Below are 20,714 nucleotides of genomic sequence, written 5' to 3'. Positions count from 1 at the left end.
AGGAACGGCAGGGTTTTAAGAGATCTTTCCTGGATGTGAGAAGTCTGACATATGCTTCAAACGCATTTTAATTTAGAAGAATGTTGGAAAGATTTTATTTATGTTTCTAATTAGGTAAACAGTATGCTTGTTCCACCTGCTTTGAGCTACCCCACCAGGCCCAGTAGACATCAGATGTCTATGAACATACATCAGGTTGATTTACACCCTACTGCTAGCTCACAGAATCCTTCCTCCTCCCAGTCCCGTATGCCACTACCTTATGGACTACACACTTAGCCTCTTTTTTGTATGGAAAATGGCCTCACTATTAATTTTCAAATACCTTCCTAAGCACCACAGCTCCCTTCCCCATAGCTTTATATAGAACAGCTCCTCATAAAAGATTTTTCTCCTACCCCAAGCATGCAAACCTTCTAGCACATTTTAATCAGAAGTATTTTTGCTGTGCATGAATCAGGATGCAAGAGCACTGGGGCAAGAAATAAATCTCAACATGCCATGGGAAGTGAAAATCACACTGTCAACATCATGATGAACATAATACTAGGTCGGAGCTTTTGGCTGCTGCATAAACTAGACTGGAAACCTCTGGCCCAATTCATGCAGAGCTCTGACATGACTTCCATTTGCAAACCGAAGATTTTAGATGTAGCCCGCTTATCTGGGACACATCCATGGCTGAAGCTACGAATTCAAAAAATGCTTCAGAGTTTTTACAGCTCCTCAGTGGCAGCATCATTATCAGTGCAAAAGTTCTTGTCCTACAAAGGCATAGAAGGGTCAGCAGCCTCCCATTGTAGGTCTCGATGCATACTTAAAGAAGCACCATTCACTCTGAAACCTGACATCTCACACAAATGGTTTTGAGTTCCCCCACACAGTGAAACTCTTAGGCACAATAGATCGTGTTGCACAAAAACAGGGACAGCAGCTCTACATGTCTCAGCTTACAAGCATCTCAGGACAGACTTGAACTGGCGTCACCTTCTTGTACAAATTCCTGGAAAAAAAACATTCTCTGAAAATTAGTCAAGGTCCAGAGCAGTTGTGCAGAACAAACAGTAAGTTATAGGCTTTCAGGAGACCATATCACTGCTCTCTGCATAAAACCAATCAGCAAAAAAGTGATAACGTGGGAGCCTGTGAAACACTCACAATAAGACATTCTTTCTTGAGCACTGTTCTCACTTGTCAAATGCCAAATTTTATGTACTAAAGCATATCTAGAACTTAATACATGAAACTGATAAATCTCCATGAAGTATTAGCAAATATATTTACGCAAGATTTGGGTTCACACAAAGTCGGAAACTTCTGATCTGGATTAAGTCTCACATTTAAAGGTATGTTTACACTGCAAATTTCATCTAAGAAAGTGGAGTTAACCTTGGTCACAATGTGTCTTTGGAGAGCTGCAATAGGTGTTTGAAGAGAAAGTGTGGAGAGAAAAAATCCCAGATACAGCAGGATTTAAAAGCACTGCTATGTAAGTACATATCAAGACAATTCAGTCCACATTCTAGATAAAACAAATATGGCCCTGGAATTCGGCCCATGTCCTAAATTATTTCTTTAGAATAATACATTTATTCTTCAGCATCCTATTTTGGAAATAGCATAGAAACCACTGTGATACAGCATGAGAAAATACTAAGTTGTAATGGCAAATTGTCTCCAGAGTCAGAGGTGCTGACTGTCTAGACTAGGAGAGCAGCTTGTATTAGATATTGCTAGGTAATTAATACATTTTTAAACAAAGCTTTGTTTACTTAAGTATGACACTTGTTACTAACGCTCCCTGGTCATACTCAGTCCTCACATGGGGCTCAGCTACAACCAAGATTTTTGGCACTGCTGGCTTGAGTCTGTCTAGCACTAATGCAAATGTGTGCTCCTGCCTTAGCACGGCCTTTAGCAGGGATGAGACTCAGACCTGCCCTCTTTACTTCATCTACCCATGAAAGTTGCACTGTCATAAACCTACACCCATGCAAACTCTTCTTCATTCCCACTCCAAGCTGAGCAGTCACAGCAGCCAGGATGCAGAGGGAAGCCCCAGCAGACACATCCTGGCGTTTTTGGGTGTTCCTCTATCTGTCCTCCCACAGCAGACCACCATCTACCCTCATCAGCCTTCCGACTTATCTGCTGTCTCCCACTCCTCTAGGGCTGGATAAGCAGATGTTACCTCCGTGTTCAAGTCTTGGCAAGCAGCCCAGACCTGCCCTTTTCTGCTCACCTGACTCAGGAGCCAGCAAACCTACCGAAAACTCTTTCCTAGGACTGAGTCCCACCCACCGATCACAATCCCGGGAGTGCCATGGCCTCTGCTGCTCCCTAGAGAGACAAAGATGAGGGAAGCCAGGGATGGGGAGACAGGCTGGCCCGGAGACACTGCAAGGCTGAGGGCTGGCTTACGAGGAGCCCCCAGGCAGAACACAGAGCATGAAGGCAGCCCAAGAGGTTAAGTGTCAAAGGAGAAAAATGGCTCCTTTGGCAGCACTCCTGCCTCCTGCCCTCATTCCAGAGCTCTCAGCTGGGTTTTGGCGTGGAGACGTCAGCTCAGACCCACCCTTCACCTCGGCACGGGCAGTGGGTGAAGGGACGCAGAAGGGATCCGGTGACTCAGCCCAGGGAAACGCACCTGACCACGGGCAGCACTCAGCTGTGCAGCAGCCCCAGGCTGCACAGGCTGAGCCCTGCACCCACAGCCTCCTGACCCCCAAAACTGGAGGCACACACTGCAAAGGCCCTGACAAGAAGCTGTCAGTGCCACACAGCGTCATCCTTGCTTCAAGTGGTCCTGCCTTCCTCCACCAGTTCCACTGATAAAGGTCCATGGGCTGCCTTCTAGCCTTCTGCACCAGCATGCACTGTCCTCACACCTCTCTTTACATGCAGCCAGCAGAAACTTCACCATCAAGGGAAAAATAATAAAGAAAAGCAAGATAATACGCTGCCAAATAAACATGTTCATATGAGAACCCAGCATTCCATAATTCAGTTCCACAGTATGGAGCATGTTTTGAATAGAAAAAGCAATCCATTCAATTTGTTAGCACAAGTCTGTTATAAGAACTAATTTTCACAAGGCACTTCTTTACTAGTACAAACCCACAGAATGGCATTTCTCTGTCTGTGAAATCTTAAGAAGATATTTGAAAAAGTATTTAAATAGCCTTTATTTTTTATACGTACCAGCACAAAGATGAAGAAAATTGCCCCAGTAAGCAAAGTCCAGGTAGGTCACACACAGACAGAGTTAACAACACATCAATGCTGCTAACTCCCAATCTGCCTCAAATTCCCTGCAAAGCAGCATAATAAGCATATCAATCCTTGAGCAAACATGCAAGGTGGGTGGCCCAAAGAAAGGACTCTGGCTTTGCAGGGCAAGAGGGGCTCCTCCTGAACCTCACAGCCAAGCACAGCACCAGGAGAAACCACTCCAGCAAAAAGCACTGCTCTTCTCTAGCCCTACTGGAAGGTATCTCCCTTGCTATTTCACACCAGGGATGAGGCAGAGCACTGATGCAATCACTCACTTGTTCCCAACTCCTCACACGCTGCTGGCATTGCTTTTCATCAGTCCTGTAGCCTGTCTCCATGCTGTATACCCAGTCAAAACTGCACAACATGCCCTGCACAGCTAGGAGCCAGCCCTCTACCTCCCACAGAAGTGCACCATGCAACCCTCCACCTGGTGTTACAAAGGGAAGGATGGAGAAGGTGAAGTAGGACATAACGTCCCTGGAGTCTCCCAAGACAGGAACGAGAAACTGGGATATGGGGAATTGAGGCACAGATTATTATTTTTTTTTTAGATATTGGTATTTTGAAATCGAACAATCTGGTTCTGATTTCCCCTCACAGGTTTTAGACCAACGATCTGTGACAACCCTTACCCAACACACTGCTCAGGAGATAACTTAGGTAATGTAGTTGATGAACACAGCAAGACTCCTGCTGGTTTTGGTGATCACACTCCACTCCAGCAGTGGCCTGCTCTCAAGGGCTGCAGGAGCCCTAAATTCCATAATCCTCATCCACATAGAGCTGAAGATGACCCGCCTGCAGGGCACCACCGAGTGCCCCAGCAACTCCTACATCCCTTCTCCAGCCTTGCACACCTAAGCTTTTCCTACTCCTTCACTCCAAAGGGGCAGGGGTCACATCACCACAGGACTCAGATGCCCCTGCAGCTCCTGGCAGGCTGGGAAGCACAGCTCTTTCTCTACTGCCTCAAGCAGACGAGCAAGAGCTGTACCCACCACTAGCAGAAAATGCTTGGAAACATGCTAGTTTGCTTGGGAAGCTAAGCTGTTGTCAAATAAATGCCAAATACACATGGGTAAGAAGTTGATGTCTGCCAGTGGTACAACTGTATCCCACATGCACAATCTGGAACATCAGGAAGCTGGTACAGCCATGCAGAGAAGCACGGGATACCCCAACCTGACTTTGTCTGAAGCAAGTTAGAACAAAACATCTCACTCTGAAGGAAAATCCCCTTCTGTAGACAAGCCACTTTTTAATAATAAGTGCTAAATGGACTATTCAAGCAGGTAATTAATGTTAATTAACATATGTCAGGCCATAAATTGGCTAAATGCACCTCATTTTCCAAGCTTGGTGTGTGGCAATGCTCAGGAAATTGTCACAGAACATTCTAAGTTTGTAGAAGCACAAAAAAAAAGAACAAATAAAAGGTTAAGCATAATCTTCACTTAACTCACGGTGTGCTGAGCCAGCAGTACAGAAAACTGCATGACTATGCACATTACTTGAACACTTCATTTTGCTCCTGAACCGCTGCGCTACGCACATATTGTCAGTCCCAAGAAAAGCCACGTCAGAAAACCCCTGCAGCTCCCTAAGTGCTGTGCTATCAGCCAGGCCTTTATCAGGATCGTTGCTTTCTGCGGGACCTGGACGCACCTCCTGTTCCAGGACCTGGCCAAGCTCTGGCCCTTTCCAGAGCCAATTTGAGAATCGCAGTTTTCCATGGCAAGGGGAACAAACCAGCAGCTGGGGGATGCTCAGAGCTTGCCCTTTCCCAGACAGAGTACCTCCAAACACAGAGGGCCCCTTGCCTTTAAAACAAACTAATATTGCCATTTTGCAACGCTGCCCTTGGGCACATTTTCTGTGACAGACATAGTAGTAAGGCTTTTTTAAAAAGTGCAAGAGAAACAAGAACATGCAGAGACTTTAGTCTAAGTAGCAACATGCATGAGGAAACACTTTCAGTTTCTCCTTTGGCAAGCCGCCACTACACCAAGACCCACTTTAATTGCATTGCAAATAAGGAACAATCTTCACAAAAGATTTTCCATACTTCCACGCAAAATAGCTGGCTGCCAAAATCTAGCAGGGCACCTTTAGGAGGCTGCCACCTAGAGAAATGCTTTGGCTGCTTATCCTCAGTTTTCCCTTATCTCCAAGGCAATCCCTTCGGCCTCCCTTTGAAGCCAGCACACCCACTGTAATTTTCTGGGGTGGTTTCACACTTGTTCACCCCCTGCACCCCAGGCGAGCTGGCTGAAACCCTCCCAGCTGCTGCAGGAGGGTGCGGGGGGCCTGCCCCAGGGCTGCCTACCTTCCACTCTGGGCTGCTACTTTGTCCACATCAGCACAAAGAGCTTTCACAAAACCACACAGCTAACCCTAATCACTCGCCTTTCTAAATGCACCAGCACGTGCCCAGCCTCCCCTAATCTCCCAGGATTACAGCAAAGTAGTGTAGCACCACCAAAATGACCCGAATACAAAATGGCCTCGAGAGTAAGACACCGCTGGCTTCACCAGGACAACACCAAGCAGAGGCAGGATGTCCCAGGGCAGCAGTGCCAGGACATTTCTCCTCCCCAGCCTCAGACAGTGTTTGTTCAAGCCAGTACAATACACCAGATATAGCTGCCAGTAAGGTGACTTAATTTTTATTATCATTAACTGTGTACTTTCAAACACAGACGTAAGAGTAGAAGCCAACCTCTGACTCTCAAGCTTCCCATTTTAAATATGCTCAAATTTTAAATACGTACAAATATTGACACTAATAAACCCATTATAAACAACGTCAATGGCTGCATGACTGTTTTAGGAAACTGAACAATGGAGGGATGTTGATTCCAGCATTTATCACACATGTCTACCTGGTGGTGATACTATCTGGCAATACCACATCATCATTGACTGGAAGTTTCCCATTCACATCAGAAGTTGAGTTTATCAGAGCCTGTGATTCTTTGCAGCTGAAGACATTCACCAAGGTGTTTATGTCTGCATTTAACAAGTACCTCAGCAGAGGTGCTCCTCACTGTCACACTGTGGATCAAACAATGTCAGTGATTCTGGGAGAGCTACTTACTTGGTCTCTCCCTCACTGCTCTAATAGCTGTCACCTGCCTGCATGAGCTGGAGAAAAGAGAGATCTTTGATGTACATTACAGATATGAAATAACAATGTGTGCTAATATCTACATATGGTTTCTACTGGAAAGTTTAAAAAGTCATTTGTTACTGTGATACTAAAATATACTCCTCTTTGATGCAAGACATTTGTTATCTAGTGGTTTCAACCACTGGAACCACACACTTCTTTACACTGCACAGCACAAAAGTCACTTACAAATGTTTCTGAGTATTTTGTTAAAGCACAACACAGTAAGGCTTTGATCAGGTAAGATGCTTAAGCAGCAAGTTTAAGCACACAAGTAATCCCAGTGAAGTCCCAAGGATCTATTCACGTGCCTAAATCTATGCTCTCCTTGTTAGGTCAAAACTTAAAATAATCAGGCTACAGCTTGTAACTCAAACTCTTCTATACAGACGAATGACGCAACACAACAATATATTTAAAAAATATAATAGGAGGCTGGAAAAAATATTCTTGCTAGCAGTTATTGGGAAACAGAACCTCCAAAGAAACAAGAAGAAAAAAGTTTAAAATTCAGCAGAGGAAAAAAAGAAACTGATGCAGCCTCCAGTTTTACGTTGCCACTCCTGATAGACACAGTGTGTCAGTCCGAGGAAGGAGAAATAAGGAGAGCGGCGTTACTTCCTTCTCCATCTTTGCAAGAAGATGATAAAAAGAGTGCGATACATCTTGTGTATCAGCATCTGGCTAACAGATTTAGACATCTGTCTACATCACTGGCAAATTTCTCAAGCCTTTTCAAGTCTGAGTAATTAGAGAGGAGACTCGTGCATTTGCTACACTAAAGGGACTGCAGCCCTTTGGTGTATACTGGCCAATAAAATATGGAAAGAAATGATGGAATGTCCACGTACAAAGTTTACAAAATCCTCCCCTTCAAAGTAAATACCCTGGCAGCTAGTGTTTATCTTTTATGGGGAAGATGAATACAACAGGTGTAAAACAGATTTGGCTTTTGATATGAAAAACAAATCAAAGCGAATCAGCTACATTTAAATTTGGGAATTGCTGGTATCTCTGTATAAAGGACGAGATTCATAGTCTTGCCATACTGTTTAACAAAGAGGAAAATAGTCCCCCTAGTGTACTCTCCATGTAGAAAAGACTGTTTCACAAGATAGTGCTGCAAGAAATTACAAAATAACATTGTGGGAAGAGGTATGGAATTATTTAAGCTGTAGTGAAACTGGGCATCTCTGCCACATACACGGGACAAAAGGGTTTTCAGCTTCTTATTTCAAGATTGTTGAGGGAAGTGAGTGGTTCACCCTAAATACTTGCAAGGTAAAACTTGGTTTTTAAGTCAGCACACTAGTTTTGTGACTGCAGGACTTCGATTGGGTAACAGATACCTGAATGAGGAAAGATCCAGTCATCGAGGAGCTTTGTACAAGTACCTGGAACTGTCGCCTGGCACATGCATTTCACAAGGGTGAAACCAGCTCACCCTGGGATCATCTTCCCCGCTCCAGTGATGACAAAGATAAATACCAACCTTCCCCAAATATTCAAGATAGAAGCAGATATTGGAACAACGCATGGAAACCATCTCCAGTGGTTTGGAAGCGTATGGGATTGCACAAACTGGGGCCGCCCGTGGCACACACGAGTGTCCAGAGCGTGGCACCTCTGCAGCACTGCACCATACACTACTGCCCTGGTTAGCTTCAGGCACTATTAGGTTAGCACACGTCCCACCGGGGCCAGGGGGAGGGGGAAGCAAAGGAGATGGTTGGGGGGATGTATTGGGCAAACCTTATCCGAATTACCGGAAACGTAATATATGTCTTCCTAACCACATCTGAAATATTCACTTCTGCTTTAATGCCCTAGGCAGGGGAAAAAAAAGCTGAAAAAAAGTGATAGTTGTAACTTTAATTTATAGCTCTTAAAATAATTGTTTGAGGAGAATAATCCCAGCTATGTTTACAGATTACGGTATTCAGCACATCTCACTGGAAACAGTATTAATATTTCATATATAATAATACATAAGGTAATAAAACCAAGTTCTCTTCTTCCCTTTGTTTAAAATAACAATTTTCCCACTCAGTGGCAGAGCAGAATATTGTTAAATGGGCTTGCTACCTTCAACGACAAATTTAGCTGTATAAAAATATTCTAAATTAAGATAAAAATCTTTTAACACAGAACTATCTTCTGTTCATTTTAAGTTTTGGTGTAACTAGCAATCTGAAAAACTCTAATGTGAAAAGCTGACATTAGTTCCTGAAGAGTTGTATTCATTACCTGTGAAGGAAACAAAGATGATAATAACATATAATGTGTTTTAACATCAGGAGACTATGATGGAGTCCCTATATAAGAGTGTTGCCTCTGCACAAACTAAGTAGTTCTCCAGTCAAGGAATTGAAGTAGTCCCCTTCTGAATGTATACGCATCCGAAAAAGAAATCTTAGCCTTGCTAAGGATTTACATTTTCCAGTTTTAGATGCCTGGCAAATTACTATCTCCTGACCTCCCCTCTGCTCCTTCCAGTATGCCCCTACCACCCACACACAACTGCACCCACTGTTAACGCGACCGAATGCCTTACCCTAACTTCAGAGACAGTTCACAAACATTAGAGGCAGAATTTGCTGCTACCAGTGTGCCTGCATCTCCCGAGAAAGGTCACCCTAAAGGCTTGTGAGAAACTTCTGAACTAAATTACAACAGAAGAATCTCAAGGGATCCAAGTTTTTAACATTTTAATTAGCTCCAAGTACCAGTTAATGCTGCTCAGCAAAGAAATCAATATCAAATTAACAGTATAAATTGTCAGAAAAAATTGTGATGGTATTAAGGATACTAATCAATGTAAGCACTTCATGTTACGGCCCAGATTCTGTCTCTGCTAAAGTGAAAAGGAGTTTTGCCACCAAATTAAGCCAAAACAGTGTCAGCCCTATTGTTAGGTAAGTCTTCGTTTGAATCAGATATTGAGAATTTACTGAAAATTCAAAGTACCAGACAAAAATGCTGGATTTATCATAGCAGCTGACATCTAAAGTCACTGTTTCTGTGTGAAACCAAACAACTTATGAAGGCACAGGCTGTCATTGGAAGATGTAACCCTTCATCACACTCTGCGTCACACTTGTAAAGTCAGATCAAAATTCAACACCTAATACAGACACAAATGCTGTGAAAAAGATGAGTGGTTTTAAAAGCCTTGTCTTCAACTAGCTACACCAGCGATAAACTTCGTGTTTGTATTTTCCCCAGCCTGAGACAAGTCTGTCAACTAAATACTTCCTCTGCTCTGCTTCATTTGGAAGGTAAAAATCATACAGCTGCACTTCAATTCCTAGCAGCAAGACCTACTCAGGCACCAAAATACAAGACAAGGCTGCTAGAACAGAAACTGCCAGAAATGTTTCATCTATACAGTATTTTGGACCAATTTGTATACTGAAAGTTATCACCTGATCCAAACCTAGATGGATTCAAAGAGAAAATTTAATTTCTCCGTAAAAGCATTGAACTTGCTGGCAAATTTACCATCAGCCATCCATTCAAAAACTCCGTGTCAGATGCCGCTAGTATCGGCCCCAAGCAGCAACTGAACCTTGCCGGGATTTCCTTCTGCAAACAGCATCGGCATCAAGCAGCACCTGCATTTCTGTACAGCTGCAAGTACGTGACATTTCGGCGTCCAACAGACGCTGACAGATGAACAGGAAAACGAGAAGGAAAAAAAGCAGTTCTGGAAATCACTTCGAATGTGCTTTACGTGCAGCTCTGGCTCCTGGTAGGCCCTGTAAGACTTTCTTAAGGGTAAAACCCTGCCTTGCCGGCAACGTGCTTTTGCACGCGCTGAGTAAACAACACCACAACACCAGATTTTTTTCCCCTCACTTATTAAAACGGTAGTACTCTTAGCTGCTCACTGTCGCAGTGCTGGACAGAAAATGCTGGGCTATCAGTAGACGGTGCTCTCATACACGGGCAACGGCAGGAATCGCAAACCAAGCATTCCCGTGGCTGAACAGCCAATAGCTCATGCTTTGATTAACTTTATGAAGAAATGTCAAAACCCGAATTTCCCACTACTGCCTTTAAGAAACACATTGGCAAAAAGCTGAAGGTTTTCTTGACAAAAAAAAATAAAGCCGTTCTGTATTTGAGCTTTGAGACTCAGACTGACCATGCATAAAAGCAATTCTGCTCATTTCCATCAGGAGTTACCTCTGGTGTTACCATAACTTTAAAAAAAAAAATAAAAAAAGGCAAAACAAAACCCACACACCTTATAAATATATTTTCATTTTTCTTTCTTTCTCTCCCTCTCTCTTTCCCTGCTTATGTGCTTGTGCATCACAAAAGCCAGCTCCGCTCCAGAGTGTACTCTGCCCCCAGAGTGATTGCCCTCACCGCTTGTACACAGCGACAGGAAAGAGACAAAACTTTCCTTAATCCCTCCTTTAAAAAAAAGCAAAGCGGACAGCACGACCAGCACCAGCGCCCGGCGGGCTGCGGTCGGGGCCAGCCCGACACCCCGCTCCGCATCCTCCGGGGCAGCCCGCCCGTCGGGGCGGCGCGGCGGGAGCGCCGCGGCCCCGGGATCCCGCCTCACCTTCCACCCGGCCGAGCTGTTGCTGTCGCCCTTGTCCTTGAAGTAGGGCACGCAGCGGACCATCCAGTCGTAGATCTGGGAGAGAGTGAGGCGCTTCTCCGGGGAGCTCTCGATGGCGCGGGTGATGAGGTCGGCGTAGGAGAGGTTGCCCCACGCGTTGCGCCGCGACGAGCACTTCCTCGGCGCCGCCGCCGGGCCCCCGCTCAGCCCCCCGCCGCCTGCCGCTGCCGCCGCCGCTGCCCCCGGCGAGAGGCTCGGCCCCTCCGGGCCGCCGCCGGACAGCGGGGCCAGCAGCCGCGCCGCCTCCTCCGGCACGGCGGTGGTCGCCGCCGCCGCCGCTTCTCCGCCCGCGGGGGCAGCGCTGCCGACGGTCATGGCCGAGCCGCCCCCCTCCTCCTCGTCGTCCTCCTCCTCGGGGATCATGGAGGCGGCGTCGGCGGTCGACTCGCCCGCGGGCTTGGCTGGGCTGGCCTGCAGCTCGGGCCTCTGCAGGGGCCAGGTGCAGGAGCGGGGGCGGCTCTGCGGCTCGAACTCGGGGTCCAGCTCCACGTCCAGGGGCGAGAGCGGGGCGGGGGGCGACGCCTCTGCCATCTTGGCCTCCCCCGCGGGCGGCTGCGGGGCGCTACGACGGGGCGGGCGGGCGACCGCCGACCCCGCTCCTCCTGCGCCGCCTCCTCGGTGCCGACGGGAGCCTAGCAGGCGGGGGGCCGCCGGGCGGGCATGCCGCGCTCCGCTAAGGGCTGGCCGGCTCTGCGCTGCGCCCCGAGCCCCGCTCCCCGCGGGCGATGCGCACGCCGGAGCTGGGAGGCGGGGGGAGAAGGGGAGGGAGGGAGGGGGAAAAAAAAAAAAAAAATCAGATTAGGAGCCGGAGCGGCCGCGCAGGGCGGCAGCACGGGCCGGGCGGTGCCGGAGGTGCCCGCGGCGCTGCCCTCCGCGCCGGCGGAGCGGCGGCTGCTCCCGCGGTGCGTGTGTGCGTTTGTTTATGTTTCACTCCATGCGGATGCAGAAGAAGCTCCAGCGGGAACCGCGCTGTATCCAGCCGGGAGAGGACCCCCCCCCACGCCCCCAGCGCCTCCGAGCTCGCTCTTCGTCGCTTCCGCAGATATCTTGCCTTTTGGGGTGGGGGGGGAGTGGTCCTTTGCGCCCTCCGTCGGCAGGAGGGCACGGAGAGGGGTCCTTTGGGTTACGCCGAAGACTTTTTCCTTCTTCAAAACGCCCTAAAGGGAGCCGAAGTCTTAGTACATCCAACTGCACACTAGCGTAAACCTGTCACTTTGCGGTGTCCCCAAGCTACACGCAAGCAACCCCCCAAAATCTCACAGCCGACGGAGCAGAGGGCAGGAGAAGGCCACCCCGGGGGCCGGTCGGTTAAAAAAAAATAGTAATAAATCCTCCTTCTGGCAGGGAAAAAACAAACACAACGCGAAACAAATCAAATCGCCAGTCTTCCAACAGGTCCAGTAGCTTTAAGCCCTCCCTAGGGCTGCCAAAGAGAATAGGTTTTGTTCCAGCATCAACACCACATTCATAACCTCCTTGCTCCTGCTGCTGCCATCTTGACAGTTTTTCCCCCTTCACTTAAGTCATTTAAAAAGCGCAGGCAGACGAGGCAGGGAAAGCCACATCGGGAGGGGCGGCAGGCGGCGGGGGGGTGCTGGATCGACAGCCACCTCCACAACCGGCAGCAATCGAGATCCGAATTCACCGGAGGAAGAAGCAGCGCTGCTGCATGGTTCCTGCTGCTCCTGCGCCTTCAGCTCCAGAGAGCCTTCCCTTTAAAGGCGAAGGATGGGAAAACGGCAGAGCGCCCGCTCCCCCTGCGAGCAGCCGGCGAGAGGCAAGCGATCCGCCCGCGCCCAGCCCGTCCGCCGCCGCAGCCCGCCCGAGCAGCCTGTCACCCTGCTCGCCGCCGACTTCCACATCCCTCCTCCTAACAACCACCGGCAGCAACACAAAGTTATAGACACACGCAGAGGAGACTCAACCAAACCGCACGGCTCGGCACGGCCCGCCCACGGGCGGGATGCGGGCGGGCTGCGCCGCGCAGGAGCCGCCCCAACGGGGCGGGAGCGCCGGGATGGGGGGAGCTGCCGGAGCTGGCGGGATGGAGAAGCTGCTGGCACCTGGCGAGGGCAGGGCTTCTGTCCCTGCGGCCCCGGAGCCCTCTCCGGTCGGCCAGGTGGAAAGCGATGAAGCTTCTCCAAGTACCCAGTGAATCCTTCCAAAGATTGTATTAGCCCTGTTTCTTTTCTATACCTATTTCCACTGATCATAAACTATTGGTGCACGAGCTGTTCTGGTAAACTTTAAAATACAGTCTAACTTAGTAATTCTTTGAAAACTTCTACTCTGCCTATGGGTCATGCCAGGAACGTGTTCAGACAGGTCCACACGTGAATACAATCCTGCTGTACGTCTTCCTTGGAGGCCATGCCCTAGCAGAAAGCCCTCCAAACTAGCTTACTTAAAGATGTAGTTAATTATGGGTTGAATAAAGGGGTGACCCACAAAACCAAGGAACACAAAAGTTATTAATATGGATGTAGTTATAAATACTTCACATGGCAGCTTCTATGTATCAGTTCTCACCCAGCTTGATATCGACCTAGACTGTGGTCTAGATTTAGTCCAACAGTAGCATTGTCTCTGAGATAAGATACAGACAATAGCATGGACTGAGAAGCAGGTATTCTTCTGAAGCTTTGCTGGATAGAATTAGCAGACAAACTATTCCTGATGTATTGCGTTATAGACAAGTAGAGAGATTTGAAAACCATTCAGTTTGATTAGAAAACAGCAAGGCCCTGGTCCTGCATGCCTTGCACATCCTGCTAAGACCTAAGGCCCTAAGAGTTTAGCTAGGTTTTGAATTTAAGTGGCACTGAAGTTGGGAATAGTTTAGTGTGATTTTATGACAAGGGACATAATTTCAGCACTCATACAATTAATCCCTGGTTATCTAAATATAGCAGGAGACACTAAATTAATCAGAATGAACGCAGGTTCGAGTAATGGAAATAATTTTCACTGCAACTCCATTTTGGGTCACAATGTTGAGTGCCTTGCCATGGCTTTTGTTATAACATGGCCGCTACAGGAATGCATGGCAGCTCAAAAAGACACCAGCCACTCTGCAATTGTGACACTGGCATTCATGTATATGATTTAGCAGTTGGTAGGGAGGAAAACCACAGTGGCATTGAAGAGCCAGCAACCAAGTTCAGACAAAAAGGCGTGGTGAGAAAATGCTTAGTCCAACACCACATCTCCAAGGAGCCTTTCCTTGTGGCTTTCAGCATGTAGCCAAAGAAGGCCGGCTGTGAAACTGTAACTGCTGCTGCGGCCCTTTCCCAAAACAAGCTACTTTTCGGGGCTGATTTTGACCACTGCAGAGACTTCCACATGGAGCACATCCTGAGGTTCCAGGGAAGCATAGCACTTTGACCTTGGGCTGGGTTACAAGCAGCAAATCTAGTCCTAAATGATATTATCATCTTCATTTATTTATTTAATTGGCATTGCATTACTCTACAGGCACTGCTATTAGGTCTCATTGTACTGGATGAAGGCCCTGCACGTGGTAAGAAATGCTCCACTCCCTGGCAGAATTGCAGTCTAAGTGAGGCAGGAGAGGGCGGGAGAAAGGAAATAAGTAAGTAGTAACCCTATTAAAAAGATGATGGACTGAGGTACTGAACAATTACATGACTCTTCTGAGGTCATACAGGAAGCCCATGCCAGAACTGAGAAATAAAACTGCATCACCTGAATGCCAGCCTTGAGCAAGATTATCTGTCCTCTTCAGAATTCGCTGGTATATCAGTCGCATGACCTTTATCACACGTCATGGTACCAGTTCTTCAGAGCTCCATGCACCACGTGTGTGCCCATGATAATGCAGTTTAGGGGCGTAATTAAAACCGCGGTATAATTTTTCCTACACATTTTGTTTATGAAAAGTGCATGAGCAAAACAGAAAGACACAGGAGCTCTGCTTATTGCCCACTGAAATACACATAAAAACTGATCAAAATTGAATCTAAAGCCTGCACAATTTTCAGTCTCTTCCTTTAAGTACTTTCATGCCCCGAGGGTGGGATTTTCCAAAAGGCTCCATTTATGGGAGTTTTATCACTGACTTCAACGAGAATAAAGTTAGGCCAGCCCTCAGGCCATCTGAAAGCCAGCTCACTTACTTTGCCTATTTAGACTGAGAGTGTTTTAGGGCAGGGCTGTGTCTTCCTCTGCATCTCCTTTTATCTACTACGGCCGCTCAAGCTGATGTGGGGAACATGTGCCTATCACAGTATCTGGATTATATGGATCTGGCAGGGTCACAGTCACATGGCAGCTAGAGGAGTGCAGGTGACATTTCTGGCTTCACTTCTCACACAAATATCTTAACTGCAGAAGCAGGGTTGGAGCTAAAGTCTCATGGGGGTGGGAGACCTGGAATTTCTTGTCAGTACAGCGTTATGGACATCTCCTGTAAAGTGTACTGCCGCTCAATAAATGAATGTTATATTGCACTTACATCAAACAACGGCTGCATTGTTGTTTTGTAAGGCACCTGCAGCCTGGTCTCTGAGCAGTTTGTGTCTCCTGCAATAACCCTGTGTACCCCTCCCATTCACACTGTGAGAGAGTGGCTCCCTTAGTGTGTTTTTTGTTCTTCCCACAGTTCCCTACTGTGTCTTTTAAACACAGACTGGGCAACAGGCAATAAATAGGTTTTGTGGCTGATTCAGAACAACCTGGATGCTGATGATTAGAAAGAAATGGCATTTATAAACAAGCCAAATTCATACCATGAGACTTTAACTTTTTGGCCCAGTTTGGCTAAAACTGGCTAGTGGGTTTCACAGTCATTATGGAAAGATTGGCTGACTGGCAGACACAGTGCAAGGGTCCAAATTGTGCCATGGAAACTTGATGGGTTTGCCAAAGATGGCCACAGATTTCTAACTATAAAATTTTCCCTGAAGTGATGAACAGCTACTCAGAGATCACTTCAAGCTGGACTCCCTCAGCATTATTTATGAGGCCTGCAACACCAGTATTTCCCTGAAATCCCTCTTCTTAATGTCCCGTTGAAGGAACATCTCAGCCTCCATTTTAAACCAATAGCCAAGTCCTTGATGCATCATGGATTTGACCCAAATATACTTTAAGGCCCAGGAAGAAAGGTAAGAGGTGGGGGAGAAAGCAAAAACTAATCGCATATTTTAAACCCCTTGTAAAAACCTGCTCTTTAGGCTGACATTGCTCAATAGCTTGCTTTGTAATTTTTAAATACTCGGGGGTACATGCAGTTCTTGAGTTTATACTATAAAGGTGCAGTCAAATTGCTGAGATATAGCAAGAAACTCCACGTTTTATTATTCATCTTGGATTATACGAAAGAATTTTGACTTGTGAAGATAGACAGCTCTCCCCCTTAGCTTGGGCTGGTCCCAGTGACCAAACGCCGTTCTGCGCCGTCACTAACTCCTTGTGCAACGCGGCCGTGTCCACTTAAACCCGTCTCGGTAACCCCCGCGTGGGGTTAATTATACCCACTTATCGCTTAATTGCTCCATCATTATAACTTAACACCTTCCTGCTCCCACACAGCGCGGGGCGGGGGAGCGGCGGCGCTGGCCCCGCCCCGCCCGCGCGCCGGCCCCGCCCCCGCCGCGGCCCCGCCCCCACCAAGCTAGGCTGCGCCGTGCGAACTGAATGATGTCATGCTCCGGGGCCGCGCGTGACCGCCGGGGCCCGCCCTCGTCGCCCATTGGCCGGCGCCCGTCGCCCGTCAGGACAGCGACGCCTCCCATTGGCTGGCGCCTCCGCCCCGCCGCCGCCCCTCGGAAAATAATAAACAATCGAGTAAAATGCGGCGCGGGGCGGGGGTCGGGCGGGCTCCGCGCCCTCTCCCCTGGAGCTGCCCCTCCCCTGCAGCCTTGCCGCCAGAAAAGCCTTTCCTGAAGCTGCCGCCGCGCTCGCACGAAAATTGCTTTCCACCAGAACTGCTGCTGCACTGAGGACCAAGCAGAGCCACCTCTCGGCTTTCCCCGATCCCCCTGTCTCAAAGCTAAGTTGTGCCAGGCTCCAGGTGCCCTCCAGGTGTGGGCTTGGAGGCAGTGTGCATCTGTGTGCGGTGGGAGGGAAGGGACTGGGTGGGTACATGTCTGGCAGCCAGGTGTGCCAATCCAGTGTGCTGAATGCCCAGAGGCAGGGCACCGACAGGGAGACCTTGAAGCCACACCTCTGAAACTATGTCAGTGTCGCTTGTCTTCACGGGACGGAAAACGTCCCCGAGGTGACTGTCCTGCCCGCATGGTGCTGTGCGCGGAGATGCATCCTCGATCCTTGCTGCGTCGTGGTGCTGCTTTCACGGCACAGCCCTAAAATCACTGCTACCTCTGAGAGCCCTGCTTCCCTCTACCTGCAAACAGAAGGGCGCTTGCACAGCAGGGGATTTAATCGGGGATCAGGTGACGGGAATGAGGGCCGCAGGAAAGGATTTACTTTTACTCAGGCTCGCAGCCTGGCCTCTCCTTTTGACTGCAGGTGCCCAATACGGCCTATTTCACATCCTCCAAAGAATTATTTTCTCCCGAACGTGGCCCCTGGAGGAAGAAATCTAAGCACCTCCCTCATGCTGTCATCCTGTATTTCCAGTGATCAGAGCACTTGCTCAGAAGCTGAAGATGTGGCTCCTGGTCCTTTTCCCAGGACTTTGTGTTTTGTTCTCTGACAGATGTTTGATGTAAAGTACATAGAGCACACTTTCAAAAGGGACTGAAATCCAAGGCTGCTCCCCTCCCTTCCCCATGGCAATGTTATTATTGCTAGGTCATGGCCTCTCCTTGATTGCTCCCGTGAATCCCGAGGCCCCACCCTCTCCCCCAAGCAGCAGTACGGGTTCAACAGGCCGCTTGGAAATGCGGTGCGTGTTAGGCTAGCCTGCCTCCCTGGTAAGATACATACTCTTCGGGAAGGTCAGAGCGGGGCAGCTGAACCCCGGCGGGCAGAAGAGGGAGAAAATGACCTCGTGTCCCCTGGTGTGAGGGGCACTGCCAGGCACACAGGGGGAAGAAAATCTCCCCTAGGGAAGTTGAGGAAGGGTTCAAAGGGGCTGGTGAAGTGTTAAGCAAAAGCAGTCAGCGGCTTAGCACATGGTGGAGAAGTCGATTTATAAGCATTTGCAGCTGGTTCTCTCTCTCCTACCTCGGAGGAGCTGGGTAACTGCTGACTCAGGAGCTGCATCTAGTCGGAATGGGAAGGAGGTCGTGTTTCCCGAGCGCCTGTACACGCCGCAGAGCGATGGGATAGCGCCGGGCACCTTGTACCTGCTGTCCCGTGCTGGAAGAGCGATCACAGCAGCGTGCTCCAAGAAACCAGAGCCTTATAGGTATGTGTTGGATGTGCTCTGAGCAGCCTGCGCAGCCGGGGCCGTGGGTCTCGTCTTGCATGGAAACGTGTCCGCGCTACGAATTCCAGCACTGGAGAAGGCAAGCACGGGGCTGCCCAACATGGGGTGATTGTGGGTATGTGAAAGGCAGAATATCCTGTGTCTTGAGATGCTGACAACCTAAAAATACGACTTCGTTGCCTCCAGGATTAGGCAGTTGAGCAGGGGATTTTGAGAGGGCAGTTCTGAACTTTAATGCCTCGGTTCTGTCCCGGTCCTGTTCTGGTATTAGAGACCTTACATTCCTTGCAGCTCATGTGAATGTCACTCAAACATGCTCAGGGCATTCAGTTATAGCAACTGCCCTGCAAACTCCTCCTGGAATCTGAAAAGTTGAATTCTTCCATTTGCACACACCCTTGCCTGCCCTGCAAAATAATTTTCTTTAGTTTAGCAAACCAAAACATCACCTGAAGTCATTCACTGCCAGCTGACCTATGGAGAGGCAATGACAGCAAGAGTATGACCTAATTTTATTGGTTTTTAAGTTTATTTTTTGGGAGCACCATTTAGGTGAGCTGATCTAATTGAATACATGCTGATCTGCTAAAGAGCTCACTGCTTCAAAAAACAGTAGCTACTCTACATAATAGGCATGTCTAGTTTAAAATATAGGTAGAGGTATTATGAACCTTGTTTAACCAAAATGGACTTTTTTCCTTCCAAGTAAACAGGGAAAACTGCAGAGGAACTCTATCTGAGGTCTGACAGATGTTCAAGTATGTGAAGCTTAAAGAGGAACGTGTGCTATTCAGTTTGCTCACAGAGCCTTTGTGACCTGTGTCTTCGCAGTAATGATGACACAAGCTTTTTTGAATAAAAGGAAGAAATTAACTGCCGTGGCTAATTGCACCCTTGCTAGCTTGCTAACCAAGGACACCATTTGACTGTGAAAATTGTTGGTGTACCCAAATCTCTCAGCTGGAGAGAATATCCAAAGTGAGAGTGTTCCCATATCTGTGGGTTAGAAGGGCTATTTTAAAAACTTCCTTTAATTGGAAAATTAAACACAATTGCTTTAAAACAGTGGTGCACTGCTTTGAAAAATTAAGGTCATATGGAATCGTTTATTGCTTTTCAATATATATTCAGTCTCTGGTGCAATTTTATGTACTTGTTAATACATAAAGTCTGTTGGAGCAGGAATAAAGCACCACAAAGCATGATTTAATGCTATAGGGTCACCAGATCTGTTTCACATTACTGGATGTTTCAATCTGCTGAAAAGAAGGGGTTGTCCCTGAACCAATGAAACAATGATGGGGAAGGAGGGGGAAAGGCCATAAATCTGAAACACTTTGGAAATATAGTGCACATATCAACAAAAACTTTTAAAGGATTCAGTGGGGATTTGGCTGCCTAAGAGATTAAAATTATGTACATTTATATTAAGTAACAGGAAAGTTAAAACAAAGTCAGTATTAATAGTACAATACTTGGTTGCAATTTAAGGCGTCTTAATAAATCATGTTTTCAAACAGTACAGGACTACATAAGCATGTGACTGTAAGAGAAAATAAGAGCAAGTAATCTGGGAGTGCACAAAAGTGCTTTTGTTTGTACTTCTGTGGTCACTGGAAATGCCTATTCTTGTGCTTATTCACAAACACCTCTGGCTCCTTCTTCCAGAAATCCTATCCAAGCGTTTTTGTTCTGACTTCGTTAGAGGACTTTGTGCTTTGGTTCTTTTCATATGACTTGTTCAGGGTTCAGCCTTACAGCATCTTTCCTCTGGCAAGGGACTGAGATAGGTCTGATGCCTTTGCTTTTTTTTTTTTTTTTCTTTTGCCTTCTTTTTTTCCCCCCCAAGAATGACAAGCTGTGGGGCAATCTTTGCTCTCAGGGCCTCAGTGAAAGGCATTTCCCTTTCACTGGTTCATCAGGGATCAACAAGAAGAGGCCAAGTCTGACAAGTAAACCATGCATGGTTTGAGCCACCTGGCAATGAACTCTGCAGGCATGGGTGGAAACCTTTCTGCTTTTATCATGAACCTGAGAGCAGTATAGCCATCTGTTTAGTTATAATTTAACAGTAACCCCATTTTTTGTCTCGCTGTAGTGGTATGCTTTCTTTTAAATGTCATCTGTTGAGTCTCCCAGTGAGTGGGAGCTTTAGTTTTGCTTTGTATTTCTTACAGATACTGACAAAGATTAGTCCACCAAGTTTCTGAATAAGAGCCATATTCCTTCTTAGAGGCCTAAGCACACTAAAAAGGGTTTTCAGTAACTTTAATACT

General features: G+C 47.5%; 1 protein-coding gene across 1 annotated transcript in view; it reads right to left on the bottom strand.

Moving 5' to 3' along the window:
• The window catches only part of FOXO3 (forkhead box O3), an 87,918-nt gene extending 76,055 nt beyond the window's left edge, over positions 1 to 11,863 (bottom strand). Inside the window, exon 1 of the mRNA XM_056486655.1 lies at positions 11,022 to 11,863. Within this exon, the coding sequence (XP_056342630.1) occupies positions 11,022 to 11,612 (591 nt within the window). The 5' untranslated portion in view covers positions 11,613 to 11,863. The remainder of the gene's footprint in view (positions 1 to 11,021) is intronic.
• Positions 11,864 to 20,714: the final 8,851 nt, after the last annotated feature.

The sequence above is a fragment of the Oenanthe melanoleuca genome, chromosome 3 (genome assembly GCF_029582105.1).
Source record: "Oenanthe melanoleuca isolate GR-GAL-2019-014 chromosome 3, OMel1.0, whole genome shotgun sequence".
Classification (NCBI taxonomy): domain Eukaryota; kingdom Metazoa; phylum Chordata; class Aves; order Passeriformes; family Muscicapidae; genus Oenanthe; species Oenanthe melanoleuca.
The sequence above is the reverse complement of the archived record's forward strand: the minus strand, read 5'-3'. Positions and strand labels throughout refer to the sequence as shown.